This window comes from Pan troglodytes, chromosome 1, assembly GCF_028858775.2.
Source record: "Pan troglodytes isolate AG18354 chromosome 1, NHGRI_mPanTro3-v2.0_pri, whole genome shotgun sequence".
In the NCBI taxonomy this organism is placed as follows: Eukaryota; Metazoa; Chordata; class Mammalia; order Primates; family Hominidae; genus Pan; species Pan troglodytes.
In genome coordinates this window covers 120,294,313-120,309,702 of record NC_072398.2, presented here as the reverse complement: position 1 = coordinate 120,309,702, position 15,390 = coordinate 120,294,313, and the positions used below count along the sequence as shown (strand labels likewise).

Below are 15,390 nucleotides of genomic sequence, written 5' to 3'. Positions count from 1 at the left end.
GAATTTGGAAATGAGGACTGGCAAATGTCACATTCTAAGAGTTAATTTAATTTTTTAAAATTCTAGATAAAATGAATAAGATTATTTATTCATAGATGTGTCTTACTCTATGAGATATTTTGTCAGTGTGATACTGATAAAGGGCTGGGAAACACTCAAATTCATCATTCACTCCTGATAAACAGAGTAGTTCTTTAAGACTCAATAATCGGCCGGGTGCGGTGGCTCAAGTCTGTAATCCCAACACTTTGGGAGGCTGAGACGGGTAGATCACCAGGTCAGGAGTTCGAGATCAGCCTGGCCAACATGGTGAAACCCCGTCTCTACTAAAAAAAAAAATACAAAAATTAGCCAGGCGTGGTGACGGGTGCCTGTAACCCAGCTACTCGGGAGGCTGAGGCAGGAGAATGGCTTGAATCTGGAAGGTGGAGGTTGCAGTGAGCTGAGATCATGCCACTGCATGCCAGCCTCGGCGAAAGAGCAAAACTCCGTCAAATAAATAAATAAATAAATAAATAAATAATAAATAAATAAAGACTGAATAATCATGGGTTCAATTTATTGAGTACCGGTCTTGCTGTATGCCAGTCTGTGTGATAAGATCATTTAATATTCACAACCACCCTATAAGGGATAAGTGTTGGCCCGTTTTACATAGGAAGAAATTGTGACTGGAACTGTTAAGTTGGTGTCCAATTCTCACACAGCTGTTTAGAGGCATATGTAAGAGGAAAATTCAAGTTTGACCCCAAAGCCTGGGTAGTAAATTATCACACTTTACTTCTGATATATATTCAAATGCATTTATAATCTAATTTATTTTATTTTATTAAAGTAATCATGTAGATTTAAGAATAATCCTGAGGAGTAAGACAAGAAGAAAAGAGGGGAAAAGAGCACAAAGTAAAGGAAAAGGATATGAGATAGATACAAGTATTTGGTGTTTACAACAGAGAAATTCACTTTATTGTGGAAGAGAAGTAGCTCATCAGGCTTATCTACAGCCTGGATGAACTATTCCCTCAAGACCATGTGATTCCCGGGTACCTTGAAACTGCAAAGGAGATACTATGGATTGCACAAGTGACCCGTGCACTGGAAAAGGCACAATTTTAATGGAAAAAAATCACTGCCTCAACATTCTGCTTGATATATCAGTCCTGTGCACAGTTTTAAAAATGAGTCACTTTATAGAATATCATTACCTCTGACAGAAAATTCAAAATTCTGGCCAGGTGCGGTAGCTCATGCCTGTAATCCCAGCACTTTGGGAGGCCGAGGCAGGCGGATCACCTGAGGTCAGAAGTTTGAGGCCAGACTAGGCAACATGGTGAAACTTCGTTTCTACTAAAAATACAAAAATTATCCGGGCATGATGGTGCATGCCTTTAGTCTCAGCTACCTGGGAGGCTGAGGTGGGAGGATCACTTGAGCCTGGGAGGTGAAGGTTGCAGTGAATTGAGATTGTGCCACTGCACTCCAGCCTGGGTGACAGATTGAGACCCTGAAAGAAGAAAGAAAGAAAGAGAGAAAGAGAAAGGAAAGGAAAGGGAAAAGGAAAATGAAAATGAAAAGGAAAAGTCAAAATTCTGTATCTGGATTTCTAGAATTGAGGACCAGACATTGGACATTGATGTCCTCACTAAGAAAATGATATTCTAGTTGAAAAAAATAAAGCTTACATTGCTATCTCTTTTTACTTCCCCATTGCATATTTGTTGGCTTGTTTTATCTTTGCTGTAAGGCTGTTGTCTTCTGGAGGATAGCTACTGCTTAGTCACGGTTGCATCTTCCACAACATCTAGAACAGAAAACATAAATGTTTCTGCAATAAAAGAATAAATGAGGCGTGGATATGTTCCCCCTACTTTCATGTGGAGAAGTTTACTGATCAAATGTAGCATGTACATGAATCACAGAGTATTTAAGAAACTGGCTGATCAAGCTGTTGGCTTTCTTGATGGCTGATTGACCAGTCCATCCCTGACTTCAAGGGCTTAAGTGCCCAGGCACTAGTTGCTAATGCTGCAGTTAGAGCTAAAGCACTGGCCTGGTCTCTGTCACTGTGACTCATCCTCTTCTAAGAATGGCTCTATTTTCTTCTACAATACTTAATTCAATGTTAAGCATTGTTGGCTTGCTGAATTGGACAAAAACTGAATGTCTAAGATGAGCCAGTTGGTATTTCAGTTTAGAACTAGGAAAGCGCAGAGTTTGGGGAAACTTTCCAGAGGAGAGCCACAGCTCAAACCCAAGGTAATGCTAGAGATCCCTGAACATTTGTGCACTCTGATCTCTGGCTACTTTACAGAGCGAGGTAACTTAACTTTCTTCTTCCTTATTCCTTAGGGCAAGAATATCACGGCATGGGCATGAGTAGCTTGAAACTGCTGAAGTATGTCCTGTTTTTCTTCAACTTGCTCTTTTGGGTAAGTGTGTCTCTTCTGAGCATGGTTTAGCTCACCTTTGCCCAGCTAAGCTCTCCTCATTCCTCTACTGAAGAGGCTGGTGTGGGGTAAAATGCATGCGTGTTTGGGTCATGTCCAGCACAACCATCCTAGAAACAAAGGAGTAATAATTTTTCCCCTCTTCCTGCCACAGAATAAACCTGCAAAATTGAAAGGTACCAGTGCAGTTATTAATGGAGGTGCTGTTTCTCTCTGAGGGCTTTAGTTTACTACTACTCATAGCTAACATATATAGGTGAGAAACCTGAGACTGTGCTCTGGATATTGAGTGCCTCTGTTTTTCTTGTCTTTTTTTCTAGATTCCTTGAAACAATAAGTGATTGAAAGGAAAGTCACCCTTTCCAGGGAGGTTTCACTGTACAAAATTCAGCAATTGAATTTCAGATATAGGATGGGTTGGTACTTGTGTATATGAGAAGATTATTATAAGTTTGACTTCTCTAGTTTTCTGCCTAGCAAGATGAGCTTCCTCAAGCAGGGCATCTTCTCTACATGGTCATGGTTTCTACAGAGAAAGCCATGTGTGAACGACTGAAAAGATAAGGAACAAGAAGTTAGACCTATATATGGTGAAGATATTGTGTGGCTCACAGAAGTGATCTTTCCTTGGTATCTGGAGATGGGTAGGAAGAGTTGTGAGTAGGTCTCCACATGAGAAAGCTGAGATTGCCTCTCCAATGTAAGCACGGAAAAGTTTGGTAAAGAAATTGTTCATGAGACTCTTGATTGAGCCAGTTAAAAATAAAGTGATTCTGATCTCAAGGAAGTGAGAATATGAGGAGATACCCAAGAACCACATTTTGCTTCAGGATGTTGTGGGATTCTTCCTTTCAGATCTGTGGCTGCTGCATTTTGGGCTTTGGGATCTACCTGCTGATCCACAACAATTTCGGAGTGCTCTTCCATAACCTCCCCTCCCTCACGCTGGGCAATGTGTTTGTCATCGTGGGCTCTATTATCATGGTAGTTGCCTTCCTGGGCTGCATGGGCTCTATCAAGGAAAACAAGTGTCTGCTTATGTCGGTGAGTCCTTACAGCAGATGTGGTGCCCCAAGTCAGGGAGATGGTGCCTAAATCCCAGGCAAGATGTTTATTGGTAGATCACTTATAGGCACAGAAAGATCACAGGAAAATGAGATTGGTACCTCAGATCAGCCAAGTCTGCCCAGACCAATAGTATATTATGTATGACTAGGGTCCCATGGACAGGTGAAAGAGGGCATTGCTATCCCCCTTGTAGCCATTTTTACATTGCTAATAATGACTTTTGTCATTATTGTAATTCCCCTTTATAGCATTTTATTTTTTCTTTATGTCTGGATGAAATCAGGTGTCATCCATCTTCCAAAATCCTCCTCATGCTAGCTATTATTATGTACTTTCAGATTCTGACTGAGAGTCGCTAACTAATGGAAAATAATTTCTAGACTCTTTCCTCCCCAAATGCCAAAGGATGCTTCCTTAACTCATGTCTGCACAAGATACTCCGTAGAGAGATCCAACTTAGGTGAGGGCTCTGGCTGCAGCCATTGAGGTCTAATGTGAGAGATGCTACAGCCTTTTGCATGTTCCCTATCAGGTACTATCCTGAGGAGTACCTTAAGGCTTAGGTTTTGCCTGTAAGCACAGTGCCTGTAGAGCACTGAGCTCTACATTTCTGTAGTGTTCCCAGAACAGAGCTTGGTGTAACGGTGCCACTCTACCAATAGGCGTGGGTTTCTAATCACTTTGGTTCTTCCTTAAGTCATTTGGTTAATCTTTTTTCCATTATGGTTCAACATTTTGGTGGTGGTTTTTTGTTTTGTTTTTTTCTTGTTGTTGTTGTTTTGGAGATGGAGTTTCACTCTTGTTGCCCAGGCTGGAGTGCAATGGCATGATCTCAGCTCACCACAGCCTCCGCCTCCCGGGTTCAAGCCATTCTCCTGCCTCAGCCTCCCGAGTAGCTGGGATTACAGTCATGCGCCACCATGTCCAGCTAATTCTGAATTTTTAGTAGAGACAGGGTTTCTCCATATTGGTCAAGCTGGTCTCTAACTCCCGACTTTAGGTGATCCACCTGCCTCGGCCTCCCAAAGTGTTGGGATTATAGGCGTAAGCCACTGTGCCCAGTCTGTATGGGTCAACTCTTAAACTGGAGCCAAGAGAAAGAATTTTTTTAAAAGTCCCTCTTCTCAGATAGTTCTCAGACTAATGGCAAAGGATGGAAGATAGCAGACATGGGGTAAGGTAAATGTTTTAAGCAGTCAAAATTAATGTTGGGGTAAAAAAGGTGAAGGAGAAGGAATAAGTGAAAATGTTTTCTGTTGTGTGTTATTAGCATAAAAGGAGTAAGCATCGAAAGCTGGAAACAAATATGAGTTAGAACCATGGCTAGGACCCTTCTTTCTAGCATTGTACAGGGCTCCTCTCAGCCACTACCAGCAGTCCTCCACCCAGAGGTATCCCTGATCTTGTAGAAAGGACCAGGCCCCAAATGATCTAGTTTACCAACCTTTTGCTTAACTGCTTCAATAGGCAGATGTCAAAATTGCTTAACTTATTCAACAGGTGGTGGTGTGTATGTATTACGCATGTAGTGCTCTGATAGGCACAGCAGGTAGGAAAGAGCAAAGAAGACAGTTGATCTGCCCTCTAGAGTCTAATTGTAGAAAAAGAACACACATTTTCACAAAACAAAAGAAGGCTTACAACGGCCTGAGGAGGCAGAACAGGAACACCCCGTACGTGTGCAAATGCCCCTGGATGCTCCCAGAGCTGAGTGGGAGTGGGACGAGAATGGGGATCAGTGCTGTGAGAATGTATCTGCTTTGTCCCAGTTCTTCATCCTGCTGCTGATTATCCTCCTTGCTGAGGTGACCTTGGCCATCCTGCTCTTTGTATATGAACAGAAGGTAAGTTATAAAGACAACAACTTATTGTCTTAATACTGAAAGTGGGGAGTATGCAGTGGAGAAGTTGGTACAAAATTATAGAATAAGTTCTATAATAGAGATAGAAATGAAGTGGAAGGATAGAGGAAACAGAGAGTAATTGTAATTGGGGGAGAAAAAATTTGTATGAAAGAGATTGTATCTGAGTGGTATCTTGAGGGGTGCCTGGAAAGAGCAGTAAAACAAGTGTCTCTTCCTCTACTTGCTTTCCTCTGTGTGTTTGGCAGGAGAGAATGTCTGCCTCAGTGCCTAAGGATAGCCCTTGCTTTAATTGCTCCTTTTCCTCCTTTGTAAAGCCAGAGCTCTAGAAGGAAGCAAGCCTACTAAATACTTCTTCCTTCAATGCCACCTCATGCTCAGCATGTATGCCCATAGATAAACAGCCTCCCCTCACCCTTAGTTCTGAGGAGACCATTTGGAAGGGAAGAGCAAGTGGAACCACTAACCTATACTGGAAATTCCTTATTCCTTGAACTCACCTGCTTTTTACCATGTCTCCTCTGCTGGAATGTGCCTGCCCAGCTGAATGAGTATGTGGCTAAGGGTCTGACCGACAGCATCCACCGTTACCACTCAGACAATAGCACCAAGGCAGCGTGGGACTCCATCCAGTCATTTGTGAGTACAGGTGGAATCCTCTTCAGATCAGCCCAGACTTCATTTTCAAGCCTAAATCCTTGGGGGCTAGTTCCTTTTTCTGGAAGTTTCAGAATCTAAGGTCCACATCCCTGAATCCCAGAATAATGCCTTGGCTATCACAAACATGGGAGCCCAGTAATTAGTCTGATTAGTACAAAGTTCTCTACATTCTCTCTTTCATCCTTTTCTAACATGAATAGGTTTATTTTCTAAGTTCTGCTAGGATGTGAAGAAGACCCAAACACAGCAAACTGGATTAGTTTATGTATTTTCCAAAATTTTACTGAAAACAGCATTGTATAACACAAGAAATTGCCATTGAGTTCCCGAGTTGCCCAAATCAGGCTTGTTACCTAGCCCACCAACATCCCATTCCTCATGTGCTGTTTCCACCCACAAACATGTATATGTACAGCATATACAAGCTCTGCATTCCTGACATGATGTGTTGGGAGATAAAGATGGAGCCTTGCACCAGTATAATCTATTTGTGTCTCAAAACAGTACCACTATGAAAGCACACCGGCTTAGTGTGGAGTAGAAGAAATGGCACAGGAATTAGAGCCTGGAGACCAGAATTGGGTAGCCCTGGGGAAGTCACTTAACTTATTTAGATCTCCAATTCTTTATTTTTTTAATTCAGTTTAGAAAACTTTTTATTATATAATTTTTAGAAATACACAAAAGAGAAAAACAGAAAAATGAATCTCCCAATTCTTCAATAGTTAATATTTTCCAGTGTCATCTCATCTAATTCCCCACACTTTTTTCGTTAGAATATGTTAAAGCAAATACTAGACAATATATTATTTCACCCACTAAATATAAAAGAACTTCTTTTTAATACACCTAAAATTTTATAATTTCTTAATACCACTAATAAAGTCTATAATTAAATTTCCCTAATTTTCTCAAAAAATTTTAATTGACTTGTTCAAATCAAGATCTTAACAAGGCCTATGTGTTTATATTTGAATGATAGGTCTCTCTATTTATCTTTTAATCTATAATAGTACACCTCTTTGTTCTTGCTCTTTGTGGAAAGAAATTAGGCTATTTGTCCTTTAGACTTCTCCACTCTCTAGATCAGGCTAGTTGCTTCCTCGAGTATTTTGGTATCAGAGAGTCTCTGTCTCCCATAAGCCCCACGAACTTAAAAGTTTGATGTGGTTTTTGTTTTGTGGTAAGATTGCCATAGCTGTCACTTCCTGTTGCATCATGTAAGCAGGTACATAATGTCTGATGGTCCTCCTTTCTGTGATCTTAAGACTGGTTGGTGGGTCCAGGGGTGGTCAGCCTAATCCCTCCATTATGCAGTCCCTGGGTGCCTTATTCTTGATTTGTAAAATGTGACTAGATTAAGCACAGGGGTCTCTACTCCACAGGGATCTTATGTGAATGAAATGGTATAACAGATTAGAAAGCACTTTGTTTTAAGGAGCCCATAGCAATCAGACCAATTCTGGACTTCTGCTATAGAGTCAGATCTGAAGGGCACACCTTTTCCTCTAAGGTCCACAGCTTTTTTTCACTGTTGACTTTCTAACCATCATCATTTTGGGGGTTTGGCTTTTAGCTGCAGTGTTGTGGTATAAATGGCACGAGTGATTGGACCAGTGGCCCACCAGCATCTTGCCCCTCAGATCGAAAAGTGGAGGTAATTTTGTCGGCAATGTTTCTGTTATTGACCTCTTTGTTTAAATGTTTAATTACCTTGGAAACTGCAGTCACAGAGGACCTAGACCTTCTATTGAGAAACAGGGGACCTTGAATAAAAGAGAGGCCAGGGCAACAACCTTGGGTAATTAGAAAAGTCAGAAAAACATACGAACAAACTCATTTAGACTAGAGACACTGTGATTGATCTTGCTACACTAGACTATTACATTAGAGGGGAACAGTTACTTTTGTGTGAAAGTAGGAGAGGGTTGTGTCTAGATATTTCTTAAGCAAGAAGTAGGTCTCCTTATGGTTAAAAGTGAAATGTATAGGGTTGAGATAGAAAAGTTTCTCCCTCTCCCTCTTTCTCTGCTCTTCTTCCTTGGAGATGGCAGAATCCAGCCCCTTAGGGAAATGAATCATAGGTGAAGGAGTAAGGAGTTGAGGGAGACAGAGTTAGTGGAACTACTGAAACAACCTGTCCAATTAATTTGGACCTCCAGAATAGGCTCTGAGAAGAAGCCACAACTATCTTCCAACTAGACCGAATCCCTGAGGTCTTGTCTCCTCATGTTATCTGCTCCTGAAGGGGTTTGGAAATCTCCAGGATTTTTCAGGTTTGTGGAGAAAGACTAGGACAACCATTGACCAGCAACTGCCCTGGCGCTTGGTAGGGCTATGATGGATTTACTGAATGTTGAAGCAGAAAGTGAAATGCAAACCAATTTTAGTATTGCATGCCCTATGTTAATCTCTGGTCAGCACTGAATGTTCAAAGACAGTAGGATGTCAGTTGCTGACCTGCCTCTTAGAAGCTAGTTTAACTCAGCGGGTAAGGATCTAGGACTTCTACATTAGTTACCACTGTAATGATAACACCACCAGAAAAGTCTCTAGTTTAATATTTCCCACCTTATGCCTATTTCTTCATTCATGCAAAGAAAATAAAAATATAATACCTAAGCCTCTTTGTATTACATAAAGCAAAATGCAAAGCACTGTATCTTCCAAATACTTCCTCTTGATATGGTGGAATTATAGAGTAGCATCATTTGTAACTGAAATGTCTTCTAGGGTTGCTATGCGAAAGCAAGACTGTGGTTTCATTCCAATTTCCTGTATATCGGAATCATCACCATCTGTGTATGTGTGATTGAGGTAAGAGCTTAACCACAGGGTTATTGTGAGGATTACATGAGTTAAGTCAGGTAAGATTTCAGAATAATACCAGGTACACAGTATTTACACAATAAATGTTAGCTATTTTTACTAGTATATGAATTCCCCCAGCCAAGTAGCAAATAATGTAATTAACAATTTGCTTTAAGGTATATAGAAAATGTGCTATAAGAACATCTCTTGGCCGGGCGTGGTGGCTCACGCCTGTAATCCCAGCACTTTGGGAGGCCGAGGCAGGCAGATCACGAGGTCAGGAGATCAAGACCATCCTGGCTAACATGGTGAAACCCCGTCTCTACTAAAAATACAAAAAATTAGCCAGACGTAGTGGCAGGTGCCTGTAGTCCCAGCTACTTGGGAGGCTGAGGTAGGAGAATGGCGTGAACCCGGGAGGCGGAGCTTGTAGTGAGTCAAGATCGCGCCACTGCACTCCCGCCTGGGCGACAGAGCGAGACTGTCTCCAAAAAAAAAAAAAAAAAAGAACATCTCTCTGGTCAATTCATTCCTCAGAGATATGAGTGATTCACATGATTCACAGTCAAACAAAAAGCCACCAAGCAGAATCCCACTGTGATCCCTCCTCAGCTGGTCTGAAAAATACGAATTGATAAAGTATTTCATTTGAAAACCTGATCTTGCATGTTAAGGGGCTGATGACGAAAATTGTAATCAATTTCCTCTTTGTTTCTGTGCTTAGTTTGACAAGTGATGGGTGAATTGAGGGTAGTTTTTTGTCCTTTTTAATAAAAAAGGACAAAAATAATGTGATATTTCTAACATTTTTCTACCCAAGTGTTGGGTATATCATAGATTAGTTAAAACTCAACCAGGAAGCTCAGAGAAAATGATTTTTCTCTGTTTGGAAACAAAGGAGGCACAGAGCGTGGATAGAGATAACTCATTGCACAGTGTTCAGTGAGCAGAATATGACCATCCTAGCAGCAGGGCTTCTGTGACTTCCTCAGAAGATAAAACATGCTCCAGTACTTTACAGCCTGTTATCTTGTCATCATTGACCCCGTTTCTCTCCTCACTGCTATTCTTTAACCAAAGGAAAGAGATCCTGAGAGAGACTTGAAAGTAATGGTTGGAAGGGTGGTTTCAGTGTAACGGATACATTCTTTTTCTCAGAGGCCAATCCCAGGCATTGTGAAAGAAATGGCTTTTCTTATGAAGACTTCAAATTTTCCCAACTCTTTTCACAGGTGTTGGGGATGTCCTTTGCACTGACCCTGAACTGCCAGATTGACAAAACCAGCCAGACCATAGGGCTATGATCTGCAGTGGTCCTGTGGTGAAGAGACTTGTTTCATCTATGGAAATGCAAAACCATTTATAGCATGAAGCCCTACATGATCACTGCGGGATGATCCTCCTCCCATCCTTTCCCTTTTTAGGTCCCTGTCTTATACAACCAGAGAAGTGGGTGTTGGCCAGGCATATCCCATCTCAGGCAGCAAGACAATCTTTCACTCACTGATGGCAGCAGCCATGTCTCTCAAAGTGGTGAAACTAATATCTGAGCATCTTTTAGACAAGAGAGGCAAAGAGAAACTGGATCTAATGGCCCAACATCAAAGGGTGAACCCAGGATATGAATTTTTGCATCTTCCCATTGTCGAATTAGTCTCCAGCCTCTAAATAATGCCCAGTCTTCTCCCCAAAGTCAAGCAAGAGACTAGTTGAAGGGAGTTCTGGGGCCAGGCTCACTGGACCATTGTCACAACCCTCTGTTTCTCTTTGACTAAGAGCCCTGGCTACAGGAATTACACAGTTCTCTTTCTCCAAAGGGCAAGATCTCATTTCAATTTCTTTATTAGAGGGCCTTATTGATGTGTTCTAAGTCTTTCCAGAAAAAAACTATCCAGTGATTTATATCCTGACTTCAACCAGTCACTTAGCTGATAATCACAGTAAGAAGACTTCTGGTATTCTCTCTCTATCAGATAAGATTTTGTTAATGTACTATTTTACTCTTCAATAAATAAAACAGTTTATTATCTCAATCACAACATTCCTATATATCAAACACTCCTTCCATGACCCAGCCTGATTACCCTGATTAATGCACCAAACCAGGTGTATTAATTGTCTCCTGCTGCATAAAATATTACTCCAAAATTTAGTGGCTGAGGACAACAAACATTTATTATCTCATGGTTTTTGTGGGTCAGGAATCTAGGAGCAGCTTAGCTGGGTGATTCTGGTTCACAGTCTCTCACGTAACTGCAATCAACATGTCAGCCTGGGCTGCAGTAACCTTAAGGCTCAACTGAAAGAGGATCTACTTTCAGGCTCTCTCACATCGCTGTTGGCAAGCCTCAGATCTTTGCCACTTGTGCCTTTCCACGGGGCTTCCTTATGACATGGAAGCTGGCTTCCCCCCATTTAAAGACATCCAAGAAAGGGCATGAGATTCGGCACCCAAAACAGAAGCCACAGTTTGTTGTTTTTGTTGTTGTTGTTTTGAGATGGAGACTCACTTTGTCACATAGGCTGGAGTCCAGTGGCACAATCTCGGCTCACTGCAACCTCTGCCTCGCAAGTTCAAGCAATTCTCCTGCTTCAGCCTCCTGACTGGGACCACAGGTGTGTGCCACCATGCCTGACTAATTTTTTGTGTGTTTTTAGTAGAGATGGGGTTTCACCATGTTGGCCAGGCTGGTCTTGAACTCCTGACCTCTGGTGATCCACCCGCTTCAGCCTCCCAAAGTGCTGGGATTACAGGTGTGAGCCACGCCACGGTTTTTTTTTATAACCCCAGATGTGCCACCACATCAGTTCTGCCATATACTGTTTTTAAAAAGTGAGTTGAATTGTTCAGCTCACACTCAAAAAAAAAAAAAAGGAGATTATAGACAAGGGTATAAATCTGTAGCACATAGAGATCACTGGAGGTCATCTAAGAGGTTGCCAACCCCACCATATTTGTTTGGTCAAAAAAAGAAGCTAAATTGAATTGTCTATAAGCTAAATTTAATTATCTACATATAACCACACTTTGTAAGGCAGAAAATAAGACCATATCTAATAGGGAGCCAAATGTAGAGAAGTCACAGAAAGGAATAGAGAAAAACTGGTTTCTGTTCCTGAAGTTTTATGTATCATCTCCCCTCTCCTTTTAAAAAAATTAGTATTTCAGTGGTAGTCTGTAGAAAAACCTACAACTTTTGCATTTTCCTGAGACAAAGAAGTAGCAGAGGAGACATTCTCTCTCTCTGTTTTTTGTTTGTTTGTTTGTTTTTTGTTTTTGTTTGTTTGTTTGTTTGTTTCTGAGACAGAGTTTTTTGCTCCTGTTGCCCAGGCTGGAGTACAGTGGTGCAATCTTGGCTCACTGCAACCTCCACCTCCTGGGTTCAAGTGATTCTCCTGCCTCAGCCTCCTAAGTAGCTGAGATTACAAGCACACGCCACCACTCCTGGCTAATTTTTGTATTTTTAGTAGAGATGGGGTTTCAGCATTTTGGTCAGGCTGGTCCCGAACTCCTGACCTTGTGATCTGCCCACCTTGGCTTCCCAAAGTGCTGGGATTACAGGTGTGAGCCACCTCGCACCTGGCCTTTTTTTTTTTTTTTTAGATGGAGTCTCACTCTGTGGCCAGGCTGGAGTGCAGAGGCCTGATCTTGGCTCACTGTAACCTCTGCCTCCCTAGTTCAAGCAATTCTCCTGCCTCAGCCTCCTAAGTAGCTGGGATTACAGGGGCACACCACCACGCCTGGCTAATCTTTGTATTTTTACTAGAGACAGGGTTTCACTATGTTGGCCAGGATGGTCTCAAGCTCCTGACCTTAGATGATCCACCTGCCTTGGCCTCCCAAAGTGCTGGGATTATAGGCGTGAGGCACCGTCCCCGGTGAGACATTCTCTTGAGTATCACAAGTTTCAAAAGTATCTCACATTAAACATGCACAAAATGAAACTTATCATTCTATCTTCCAAATCTGCTTCTCTTCTTTGTTCCCCATATGAGTGAGTGATAACATCACCCACCTAGTTTTCCTAGCCAGAAGCCTAGGCTTTGTCTTTAACTCTAGCCTGTCCTTTACTCCCAAAAACAAGTCACAGTCAGTCATGAAGCTCTGAGGATTCACCCACCAAGTATCACCAAATTCATTAATTTTCCCTATTTCATTAACTTGCCTGTATTCCTTCAATAGTCTACTATCTGCTTTTCTAGTATTCACCATTGGCCCTTATCTACACCATTCTGCATATAGCAGCCAAAGTAATATTTCTAAAACATAAATGTAATAATGACACTTTTATGCTTGAAACTCTTCAATGACTCTGTTGTTCTTAGGATAAAGTCTAGATTTTTTATTTATTATAGCTGTCAAGCCCTACATGAGATGGCTCACTCTTAGCTCTCCAGCCTGCCTCTTGCCATTCTCATTTTGTTTTACTCACCAAAATAATACAGCACATAGTGCATCTTAAAAGAAGCATGCTTAGATTTACCTTTTAAATGGGTATATGTAAACCTTTCATAATAAGGCTTTGTGGAACAAAGGCAAGAAACATCCCTTAATAGCATGCTAACCCTTCCTTACAGTGATCAAATCAAACTAAATCAATCACTTAAAAAAAAAAAGACAAAAAGAAATACAGACAGAAAGGAAGAAAGAAGAAAGAAAGAATTCTAAATAAATTTCAGGCATTAAAAACAGTGATCTCGGAACGTCTGAAATACAAGAAGGATCAAAGAGAAGATGTAAATATGTGGAAAATATAAATGACCACTGATTTCATAAAAGTTATAACAATGTGTTCCTTGAATTATAAACAAAAGATAGAAGGTATAGCGAGATGGTGGACTAGAATACCAGTTTCCCCTCCCCATCCAAGGACACCAATTTAACAACTAACTAACACAAAAAAACACCTTCGTATGAACCAAAAATTAGGTGAGTCCTCATAGGACCTGCTGTTAAGTTGGTATCACTGAAAGTCATGCTGGAGAGGTGAGTAAAACAGTTTTGAATCTCTAATGCCACTCCTGGCAGCAGCAGCATGATGCAGAGAGTGTCTCTGGGTGCCGGCGGAGGGAGAACACAGCAATTGTGTGGCACTGAACTCAGTGCCATCCCGTTAGAGCAGAAAGGAAACTGGACCAAACTCTGCTGGTGCCTGCCCATGGAGGGAGCATTTAAATCAGCCCTAACCAGAGGGAAATCGCCAATTCCAATTGTCAAAACTTGAATTCCTGCAAACCTCATCACCAACAGCTACAGTGCTATGTGTTTCTAAGTAAACTTGGAAGGCAGTCTAGGCCATAAGGATTGCAAATCTTAGGTAAGTCCTAGCATTGAACCAGGCCCAGAGACAGTGGACTGGGAGGGGCATGTGACCTACTAAGACACCAGCTGGGGTGGCTAAGAGAGTGCTGGCATCACCCTTCACCTAACCCCAGGCTGCACAGCTCACAGCTTCGAAAGAGACACCTTCCTTCTGCTTAATGAGAGGGGAGGGAAGAGAGAGGAGGACTTGTTTTGCATCTTGGATACCAGGTCAGCCACAGCAGATAGGACACCGGTCAGAGTTGTCAGGTCCCTGTTTCAGGCCCTAGCTCTTGGATAGCATTTCTAGACAACCTCTGGGCCAGAAGGGAATCCATTGCCTTGAAGGGAAGAACCCAGTCCTGGCAACATTCATCACCTGCTAAGTGAAAAGCCCCCAGGCTCTGAATAACCAGCAGTGAAACCAAGTTACTATGTCCAGGGCTTTGGGTGACCTTCTGAGACTTGCTTGTTTCAGGTGAGATTCAGCACATGGCTAGCTGTGGTGGCTATTGGCTGAAACTCCTTCTACTTGAGAAAAGCGGAGGGAAAAGTAAAGGAGACTTTGTCTTGCACCTTAAGTACCAGCATGGGCACAGGGGAATAGAGCACCAAGTAGGCTCCTGAGGTCCCTGATTCCAGGACTCAACTCTTGAACGGCATCTCTGGACCTGCCCTGGGCCAGAAGGGAGCCCACTGCCCTGAAGGGTGAGTCCCAAGACAGGCAGCATTCACCACAAGCTGACTTATGAGTACTTGGACCTTAAAGGAACATTAGCAGTAGTCTGGCAGTACTCCCTATGGCTTGTGGTGGTAGTGGCTACAGGGTGAGGCTCCTCTCCTTTGGAAAGGGGAGGGAAGAGTGGGGAAAACTGAGTCTTATGGTTTGAATGCCAGCTCAGTCACAGTACAATAGAATATCAGCTAGAGTTCTAAGGTTTTCCACTCTAGTCCCTGACTCCCAGACAGCACCTCTGGAACCACCCAGGGTCTAGAGGGACTTGGCACTCTGAAGAGAAGGACGCAGGCCTGGTTGGCTTTGCCATCTGTGATTGTAGAGCCCCAGGGCATTAAGTGAACATAGGCAGTAGTCAGGGAGTGGTTACAGCAGGCCTTGGGCAAGACTCAGTGCTGTGCTGGCTTGAGGTATGACCCAGCACAGTCATAGTGGTGGTCATAGAGTGACACAGGCGTGCTTGTGTCACTCCATCCCCAGGTTTAGATGGCTCAGAACAGAAAG

General features: G+C 42.3%; 1 protein-coding gene and 1 long non-coding RNA gene across 5 annotated transcripts in view; one reads left to right on the top strand and one right to left on the bottom strand.

Annotated features, from left to right (window-relative positions):
* Positions 1–10,881, top strand: part of CD53 (CD53 molecule) — a 29,446-nt gene extending 18,565 nt beyond the window's left edge. Inside the window, exons 3-9 of one of the 4 annotated variants that reach the window (XM_063798500.1) lie at positions 2,350–2,429; positions 2,768–3,491; positions 5,285–5,359; positions 5,921–6,016; positions 7,614–7,694; positions 8,771–8,854; positions 10,081–10,881. In XM_063798500.1, coding sequence (XP_063654570.1) covers positions 3,243–3,491; positions 5,285–5,359; positions 5,921–6,016; positions 7,614–7,694; positions 8,771–8,854; positions 10,081–10,152 — 657 coding nt within the window. In that variant the 5' untranslated portion in view covers positions 2,350–2,429; positions 2,768–3,242 and the 3' untranslated portion in view covers positions 10,153–10,881. The remainder of the gene's footprint in view (positions 1–2,349; positions 2,430–2,767; positions 3,492–5,284; positions 5,360–5,920; positions 6,017–7,613; positions 7,695–8,770; positions 8,855–10,080) is intronic. The other 3 variants (XM_003308334.5, XM_009429624.4, XM_063798509.1) reach the window with 3 other exon arrangements.
* LOC129144205 (uncharacterized) overlaps positions 1–15,390 on the bottom strand; it is a 50,770-nt gene that overhangs the window by 12,024 nt on the left and 23,356 nt on the right. Inside the window, exon 2 of the long non-coding RNA XR_008548398.2 lies at positions 1,683–1,801. This is a non-coding gene — a long non-coding RNA (uncharacterized LOC129144205). The remainder of the gene's footprint in view (positions 1–1,682; positions 1,802–15,390) is intronic.